The 9,792-nt window shown below is 52.1% G+C and overlaps 1 protein-coding gene across 1 annotated transcript in view; it reads right to left on the bottom strand.

Moving 5' to 3' along the window:
- Positions 1 to 7,131, bottom strand: part of PTCHD1 (patched domain containing 1) — a 55,576-nt gene extending 48,445 nt beyond the window's left edge. Inside the window, exon 1 of the mRNA XM_067724654.1 lies at positions 6,722 to 7,131. Coding sequence (XP_067580755.1) covers positions 6,722 to 7,072 — 351 coding nt within the window. The 5' untranslated portion in view covers positions 7,073 to 7,131. The remainder of the gene's footprint in view (positions 1 to 6,721) is intronic.
- Between the last annotated feature and the right edge of the window lie 2,661 nt (positions 7,132 to 9,792).

The following is a 9,792-nucleotide window of genomic DNA, read 5'->3' on the forward strand; positions in this document are numbered from 1 at the left end:
GTAACTGCCTGCACTCAAATCCTCATCTCGACTGGACTTGAAGCCCACAAGTTAAACCTAAAGTAGAAGACCTAACAAAGGGGGTCTTTCAAAACACCGGAAACAATATTCTCAAGAGGATTTCCTGGAGAGCAAGAAGATAAATATAACTTCCCTGTCCCCTCACTGCCTTCTTTTGTTCAAAATATGACTTCGGAAGTTGAAGGCGCGACATATTATTCAGAGCTTCCCACATGAAATAACAACTGGTGTTGATTTTCCTTTTTGTTCTTGTCTTTTAAAGGTTAGAGATTACTCACCTCCCCTGCTGGTCATTAAATCAGTCTGGCAGAATACCTCGGAAGTTCTGTGGCCTTCCGGGCATGTGGCAGCAGCACAGGCAGGGCGGCAGACAGGCCTGCTTGCTGTGATGTGCTACCAAGCAGGTGACTTCAAAGGTCTGCTTCAAGCCTATCTCAGGTATCACTTGGGGCTCACACTGAGCCCCAAAGTCAGGTACCAGATGGCATATACCACAAAGTCAGAGCTGATCAGATCCCCTAGCTCCTGCGCCAAGGGATGCTGCAACCTCTCGGGTAGGAAACAGATAACTTCTTTTAGCTTACTTCTCCTTCTCTTAGTTATCACAAGAAGTCACCGGTTAAATGCTCAGCTGTTGGATGAGGTTTGTAAGTCTGGTGAATCCTGAGAAGTTCAGTCTTTGTGTTCGTTAAAAAAAAAAAAAAATCATCCTTCTCTAACTCTAATACGGCATCTGTCAAGATACTCTGAGTCATTAGAAAGGTGGGCTTCCTCTCACACTACAGCTTTATATTTAAATTTCAGTTTAAATTAGCAGTTTACCCAAAGTTTGTTCTAAATGCTTATCTACATGGGCAAGTCAAAGATTGCTCCCCAAATCTAAATGAGACAAACAGAGTGGGCATTGGAGGATACTAGTCACACAAATGACACGTGCTTAGAAGTCAGACAAACCTAGAATGATATTGAACTTGGATTATTCGGATGCACCTTCCATGAAATGCAAGGAGAATGAAACGAGATCTCACCCTCTCCTTACTTTGCTCCTAGTGTAAAAATAAAGTGCAAAAGGCAACTGGCTGGTCCAGCAGATGCACGAATGCTGCCCTTTCAGGCCTGGCCTCAATCTTTTCTAAGAGTACATGCCACCTGGATAACTCATCGAAGTGACGGGACTGCCCAAGGCATCATAGCACCTGTCACCAGACAAAGCACCCTGAGATGCGAAGAGCACATTCCAGTGTCTGCGGAGATGACCTTTAAGGTGCCTTCCAAACCCAAGGGTCTTTGATCCCCTGTCCTTTGGATGCAAGCTCTTCGTTTGTCATTTTATGTTCAGAAAGGCAAAGCAGCTGGACTAGGCAACAGAGCACGGCCTCCTGTCTCCTCGGCAGGTCACTGTTCACAGTGGGGTCTTACATACTGTCAGGAGAAGTCCGGCCTGGTGGGTGGCTGCTACAGACTGAGGGTCAGGCCTGCCAGCAGTGGGCGCTCTGACAAGTCCCAAGGGCAGCAGCAATTCAGCAGCTTTATCATTCAAGCAGTTAGACCGTATTCAGTTTCCTGGGTTCCTCTACATTGGGATTTAGACCATAAAGGACAGAGCTCTAGGAGAGCAAGATAAGTGCATCTTGGGGAAGGTTACATTGGAAAATCTGGTCTTTGGCCAATTGCCCAAGCGAGCATCTCCTCACAGCTTGTAGTATTTGTCCCCAGGCAAACTTCTATAAGATTTTTGGATGTGAACTTCTCTTTGGCATTTTTTCATTTTACATAATCAATGCAGATGAAAAAATCCTAGCAGAACAAAAAGAAATACGCACATGAACCCTTTCAAGCAGTATTTGGGCCCAGATAATTCTTTGCTGGATGGGGCTCTCCTGCACACAGAGGATGTTTAAGAGCATCCATGACCTCCACCCACTAGATGCCAGTAGCAACTCACCCCTGGTTGTGATGAGCTAAAATGTCTCCAACCATTGCTGAATGTCCCCTGCAGGGCACAGTCGCCCCTGATCGAGAACCACTGCCTTAGAGATTACTTAACAGCATTAACTTCCTGAAATTGCTCCGGTAAGGGGGTTTTGGAATACAGTATAGGAACTTCTTTATGTAAAGGACCAAAGAGTAAATATTTTAGGCTTTGAGAGTCTTAGACCATCTCTGTCTCATATTCTTCCTTGTTTTTGTTTTGTTTTGTTACAATCTTTAAAAAATGTAAAAACTCCTACGCTCAAAAGTAGGCTGGAATTTGCTGATCCTTAGACTGTAGAGAAAGACGTAATGGCGATTCCTATAATGACTGAAAGTGCTGAGACGGTATTTGGAAAAATTGGGATCTTGATCCAACTATCAGGTCTTTGTGACCCGGAGCTAGCTGTTGTGCTGCCCTTCGTGGAAAGCTTGAATTAAATAATTCCAAGTTAAATTCTATCAATCTCATTTTGCAACTTAATTCTCCTTAATATAATTAAACATGAAAAGTTTAAATAAAGTAGAAACTGAATATTTGAACAAAATGAGATTCCCCAGTAAAAGGAAGAATGTCTGCATAGTGAGTATGTGTCCTTCCCTTGGTTTGGAATAAAACAGCCTATGAGGTCCCCCCGAAAAAGAGGACGTTATGCAAAGGGGACGCCCCTATGCAACTGCAAAACTGAAAAGTGTTTTGATATGACTACAGAGGTGATCTTGGAAAAAGAGAAAGGGAGAACGGTATCTTGGATAAAGAGAAGCCTTAGAATCTGCCTATAAAGTTGTACACATAAAAATGTCATTGTGAAAATACATTTCAGAGTAGTTTCTGTGGAATTTTCTTTGCCCATCACGTAAATGTCTGAGCAAACTAGGGCACGTCCCTTGGACAGATATTTACTGAAGGCCTACTATGTGCCAGGGACTGTGTGAGTGAGGCATTGGAGTTGAATTCACCTGGACCTGGCCAGTGAACAGCACTGAAACAGGAAATCGCTGCATTCAATCATCCAGAGGTTTTTTTCCGGTAAAATAGTCTATCTTTCTGTCTTTGTATATTGCTAATTACAAGTATCTTATGCTTTACTTTGGGCACGTAGAGTTTGTGTAAGTGGATTTCCATTGACATTACGCAGCATCAGTCGAGAGAATGTCCTTATGATCCAACTGCCACTGTTAGAACAACGGTATACGGTGGGGATGAGACTTTGGTTGAATATACCTCATTTGGATACCAGAAATGTACATTTAAAATCATTCAAGTAGTTTATCATATGGGAGGCAGTAAATGATAGTGAAAAGAGCACTGGGCGGGGAGTCAAAACCCTGGGTCACAGTCCTGGTTCTGTCCTTGTCTTTTTTTCCATAGATAATTCGGTTAATTTCTAAGGCGCAGTTTTCTCATCGGTAAAATGGAATCACACCATTTCTCCTGCCTACCCTTAGGTGTTTGATGTATTTAAACATACTATATGCTTATAACTTATAAGCTGTTATAAAGGTGATATCATTATTATAAGGAATGGGCTAAATTGGTTCTTTACACAGATGGAACAAATCAGGTATTGACTTGGTCACAGCCAGATCGGTTATCAACTAAGACCTGCTTACACGTCACTTTAGGTGATCAGGAAGAGACATATCCATAAAAGCTCGGGAGGCACTACTCTGAAATTTGCTCTGAGATGAACAGCATGGATTTTTGTTAAAATACAGTAATGAGTTAAATTTAATATTCTAGTGAAATGAAGACTTTCGAAGATCAACATGTATTTAAAGGGGTTCAGAAATTAATGGTTGATCCTTTGCCAGTACCATCAGGCCCCACCTACTTTCACCCAAAATTACATCTTTGCCCTGTAGGCTTCAGAGGAAACCATTGCTAGGGAGAGTCACCCGTCTCATAGTTTGTGGTCAGATTCTAACGCTGCAGAGGTCAGAGTATGGCAGTCATGCCGCTCGCATGAATTTGAGACAGCTCCTCCAAAGCAGATCAGCTGGGGCTGTCAAGGGTGGATTAGTTTTTTCTGTGATACTCTCAATTATGTTTTTGAAAAAAACAACCTGGATTTTCATTTTTTGTCATCATCCCTTCCCAGTCTATTTTTGATCAGAAAGTAGCTGGACTTAATATTGCAAGAAGGATCGCCTTCATTGAGTAGGTACAACCCCAGAGCACCAGGAGTGAGTGACACAGCCCTGCAAGTTAACTTCCTTCACTTTTGTCGTGGGGCACGAGAAAGCCTCAAACCCTGGTTATGCATTGTCCACTTTACTTCCAGTGCGCTGTTATAAAACAGGCAGGGGCTGGCTGGTGTTGTGTACAATGTTAACTGTCAGTGCTACCCCTGATGCCAACAACAAAGTATCAGAATAACACCAGTAAGGGCAGAAACAGTGACTCTTTCACTCCTAACATCTTGTGTAAAGGACAAATCTTTCATGTCTCTAATAGAAAAAAAGAGGAAAAAAGTAAGTGCTTGTTCCCACACTTTACAGTACCATGACTACCGAGGGTCCATTTTTCTGTCCCCCAGCTCCATACCTACCAAATATAGGCGTTGGATATAAGAAGAAAAAGATGGATATATAAAATTGAAGGCAGTTCCCTCAGTTTCATGAGTCTGGGTTTTCATAAGCTCTGTGAATTCATTTTCACCAGAGACCCATCAGCTAGAAGTGAGTTCTGACCACTATGCCACTTGGTTTTGATCTTCCCCAGAAACCTAGAACACGAAAAAACATCCCATTTCTTAAAACAATTCACTCACAAGACCACCGTCCTTTAGATATGAAGGCAAAGCCAGCCTCCCTGGCTCTCCAGTCCCCACTTTCTCTTCTAATACGGTTTTCTGTCCTGAACAGATCAAAATCAAATAGGAGAGAAACAGTCCAGTTGAAAAGACATCTGATGTGCCTGTTGATGTCTCATTAACCTTGAGAGTGAACAGAACTGGTGACTGCCCGTCAGAGTGGCGTGACGGTTAGCGGGGAAAAAAACCCCCCAAAAACCAGCCAGTGGAAACATCACCTCAAAAAACAAAAAACAAAAAAAGAGAAACATCATTTAGTAGATCATCTATCAAAAGACGGGGCAGCTTTCTAAATGTCAGGACTGGCTAAATTATAGTTTCCTTAAGCCTATGATGAAACTACTACATGTTTTCTTGGGAAAGCATTTGGAGCAGTATTTATCTGTGTGTCAAAATACGGTAACTAAAGTATCGGGGGAATAAAAACCCACTTCGATGTTGGAAGCATAATCATGAAAAAAGAAGACAACTCGGGATTAATGTTACTGAGGTTCTGTGGTGAGTATGTGTGATGATGTGTGTGCCATTAAAAATACCACGAGCCACCCAATGTGGGAAGGTCCTAATTCCACTGAGTCTCTAGTCAGATTCCCCTCATTACTAATTGCTGATTGATAACATGTCAACAAATACGGGGGGAAAATTCGCTTGTCTCTAGGGGGTTACCTGTAGAGTAAAAGAGAAGGAAAGAGTCCCCCAGGTTCACTGGCTGACTCCCGATGGGATAAGTAGACTAGAAATCTAACCAGCCTCCAATCCTGGATCTGGACCAGAGACCCACACAAAACCAGCACCTTCCATCCCTCCGCCCCAGGGCTCCAGCTGGGACTGGCTCCTGTCTGCCCTCCCCAGAGGAGTACCTTAAGTAAACAAGACCCAGAATCCCCACCAGGGCTTGGATGGAACATTCTCACCTATTTCTGCTTTTCTCTCCCAAGGTCTCCACTTTTCCAACTCTAGTCCTCACTCCTCTGCTTTTCTTAGGAACTTCCTGAAAGTTATCACCATTAACCTCACTTTTTACATCAAATTCCCACCTCAGGCTGACAGCACACCCTGTTTCTTTGAGTGTCACCCTGTAACCAGCTGCTCGGTTTCCTGTGCTCTTCTCAGGGCCACACAGCCTGGCTTCTGTCCTCACCCTTCTGGCTCTGCCCCTCACCCTCACGCCCAAATACACCCAAATGAAAGTGCATCAGTCGAATCCCTCATTTCCCAAAGAACTTTTTGCATTTCAAAGGAGAGGAGCTACTGTGAAAGATGAAACAACTGCGAATTACAAACGTTCTCTCTCACCCTAGAAGTCAGAGATGGCTACCTCGCCCGGGGAAGAGGGCAGCAGGGCAGCCCCTGTCCTCTCTCCAGGACCACACTTCTTTCTGGTGGATGGGAGGCATTTTCTTTACCATCCCGTTCACAGCCCCTCCGAGCAGCCTTTTCCAAAACACTCCGGGGTCAGAGGAAGGGAGAAGAAATGAGGACAGGAGAGAGGGGTTTCTGAATCCCCCCAAGATGGTATTTTGTTTTCAAGTAGCAGGACTTTCTAGAATGTCTTCTCTAGTTCGGTTCCTTCTGGCCCAGTTACCCCAAAGCCTCCCCGCCCCCAAGACCACTGCAACCAAAACAAGCGCACCGACCACAGCACCGTAGCCGCCGCCGCCCCAACTGTTGCAGCGGCTGCCGGCGTGGCGGCGACGGCGGCCAGGGCAGGGCCGGGCCCGGACCCGGACGCTCCGCGCCCGGGAGGCTGGGAGGCTCCGGGCGGCCTTCGAGGGGCGCGCGGTGCAGCAGAGCCCCTGCGGCAGTCGCCTGGGATGGGAGAGGAGGCGCTCTCAGCCCGGACCCCCGCGCTCAGCCAGCCCAACCGCGGCAGCGGCGCCCGCAGAGGCTGCCCGTGCCCGCCCCCCTCTCACCTTTAAGATCAGGTCGGTGTGATGCTGGTCCAGCATGTTGGCTTTCTGGAAGGAGGTGACGATGACCCGGCCGTAGCGCCCAGGGGTCTGCAGGTCCGAGTAGAGCCGGTGCTTGGAGCGGTTGACCGGGAAGAGGCTGTTGACGAGGTTGCGCTCGATCTTGGCGAGGCTGTGCTGGGGCGCCAGCAGGTGCTCCACGCTCTCCTCGACCTGGTAGCGGCTGAAGCTGGCGCCGAGCAGGATGGAGATGAGCACCGGCGCCGAGGCGAAGAAGACAGGGTGACTGGCAATGAAGTGGCCGAGCCGGGAGAAACACGTCCTCAAGCCCCTGTGCAGAACCTGCCGCAGCATCCTAGAGCAGAGCGGGCGCGGGAGGAGGGCGAGGCGCACGCTCGGCGCGGGCTCGGGCGGCGGCGGCGGCGGCGGCGGCGGTGGCGGCGCCCGCGGCGGCGGCGACGGCGGCGGCGGCGGCGGAGGCGAGACCCGGTGCTCTCCCGGAGCCGCGGCACCACCATCGGGGAGTCCCGCGCCGCGCTTCGGGAGGGTCCCCTCGGGCCGGAGACACGCCCTCCTGCCCGCGGCCGCGCCGGCCCTGAGAGCCCCCCAGCTTGGCGGCCTCCGCGCCGCCCCCACCCCGCCCTACCCCGTGCGCCCTCCCCACCCCCCGCCGCCTCCCCGCCAGAGGGGCTCGGAGCGGCGGGGCAGCGTCCCGGCTCAGCGCCGGAGGTGCCCGGGGCAGCCCCCGCGGCGCGTCATGACCCCACTCACCCGACCCCCGAGGCCAACGACGGGGTGGCGCGGGGAGTGGCGGCGGCGCTATCGCGGGGAGCTTCTGCGCGCCAGCCTAGGAGCACGAGGACGGAGAATTCCAGGCTACACCCAGTCCCCTCCCCTCCCCGCACTCCCCTCCCCCGGCCCGGCCCGCCGCGCACGCTCTCCCCTCCCCTGTCCTCCTCCCGGGAGACCCAGAGATGAATAAAGAAATGGCCCCGATTTTCCAAACAAAAAGTAAAGAGTTTTCCCGGGGGGCGTCGGGCGGACCCGCTCAGAGCCGAATCCCCCCAGAGGCGGAAAGGAAGAGGCTGAAGACTGCGTGCGCCCAGGCTCTCTCGCCAGGCTCAGGTGGTGGCGCGCACTGGCTGGTGTGGAGAGGGGGTGGGGAGCGAAGACGCTCGAACGTGGAAATCACGCCTCCTCTCAAGTAAGAGCCATTTAAAATATCCCCAACATTGCAGCTTCCGCGGGACCACAGAGTCCGGTTGTGCGTCTGGGGCACGTCCACTCCAAAGGCGCCTCTGGAGAGTCTTCTCGCTCTCAATTAGGGGCACTCCAGAGTGGGTTGGACAGTTCTGCCGCGCGCCCCTCAACCTCCCCACACCGTCCCCCGGTAATAAAAGTGCTGATAATGATGGTCGGTCGGTGGAGCCGCCGGTCGCCAGGGCTCTGTTGCTCCCGGACTCCCGCCTCTCCGCACTGACGCCGCCGCCGCCTCCTCCTCCTCCTCCTTCTCCTCCTCCTCTTCCTCCTCCTCCTCCTCCTCTCTCTGTCGTCACTGGCGGGTCTGGGGGACCTGGTGCGGCGGGGCTGGAGCGGGCGCCCCTGCGGGCATAGAGTGTTTGTGAACAGCTGGTTAGGGAGTCTGTAGCGTTACTCTCCTTCTCTCCTCCACTCCGCCCTCTCCTCCTCAAATGGGCGAGTGTAGGAGCGGGGGACACCTTATCTCAGACCTGGAGAGATGTGGTCTCCGAGAGTGCCGAGCCGCAGGGGGCGCGGGGGAACCCGGGGGGCGCCGACGGCTCGGCAAAGTTGGGCGTGTGCTTGTGCGCGCCAGCCGTGAGCTAGAAGGCAGCCACTGTGGCTCCCCTCGCACACCCCCTCCAGAGAATTCCCCGAGAAGGCGGGCGCCGGCTTCGGGCCCGGGATAGACCTGCGGCGGCGGCGGGAACGGCCACGCACAGGTACAATTTAGCGCGGTTTGTTGCGCGCTCCAATCCCCGGGGTCCATCCGTTGCAACGCAGACCGAAGCGGGATCTCGGAGTCTGGGCCGCTGGGGCGCTCGGTCCGGCCAGGGGGGTGGGGACCGGGGCGCGGAGAGGGGTCCCCAGGCTTCGCGCTTTGAGCGCTCGGCCTTCCCATCCCACGCCTCCGGTCGCTCCTGCTTAGCTTTTTAGTGCCAAGGGTCAAGCGAGAGGCGGCGGTGACTGGAGGCGCGGTCCCTGGAGTGTGGCCCGCACTACTGAGCATGGGCATGCATATTAATCAAAGCTGAAGGAAGACGGGATAGGGAGAGGAAGAGAGGAGGAGAAGAGGGAGAGGGAGATGGATGGGAGACCGCGACTAAGGGGGGTATTTCCCTAACGTTCCCAGCCCAGATTCCCCAATGCCAAGCGGCCCTCCACTTCTCAAACTGAACTTGGGAACTTGCACGTCAGAAACAGGAAGTCGTGGGCCAGGAAATCCTCCTTTCTTGGTTCCTCTTCTCCCTTTCCCCACACCAGACCCTCCGTCCTATATTCCCTCAGCAACACCTGCAACTGCTGCGCTGCCCACCCCGGGGGCGCACCCGCTCAGCTCTGCCTGCGCTCCCTAGGTCCTTCTGCCCAGCCGTACTCTCGTCCACTTTCTGAGCTCCACCTCGCTGTTCCCCACACCGCTCTCTGTTTCCAAAGGCTCCCTCTGGTTCACCAGCAGCTTCCAGCCGACAGCGCTCCCCCCCCACCCCCTCAGAACTGCCGTTCCCGGGAGGGGCTCGAAATTCCCCTGCAACACTCCACTTGTGCCCTTCCCCCGTCATCTTAATTTCTGCTCGCGGAGACGCCGCTGCTCTGCAGCGCTTTGCTGATTCACGATGATCGCGGAGGGAAAAGCCTCATTGACTTGTGCCCCTGCTAGCGGCGACTCGAGCGCGAGCGGCTGCGAGGGCACACGCTTTGGGAAACCACCCACCACTGCGCAGCCGAGGTGCTAAATGGCAGGGTGGATGCCTCGCCTGGCTCTCGGCCGGGGCACTCGGAAAGAAGGACAGGGCCGGCGGAGGGAGGGGGGTACGGTGGCAGTGGGAATTACTGCG

The sequence above is a fragment of the Pseudorca crassidens genome, chromosome X, assembly GCF_039906515.1.
Source record: "Pseudorca crassidens isolate mPseCra1 chromosome X, mPseCra1.hap1, whole genome shotgun sequence".
Taxonomy (NCBI): domain Eukaryota; kingdom Metazoa; phylum Chordata; class Mammalia; order Artiodactyla; family Delphinidae; genus Pseudorca; species Pseudorca crassidens.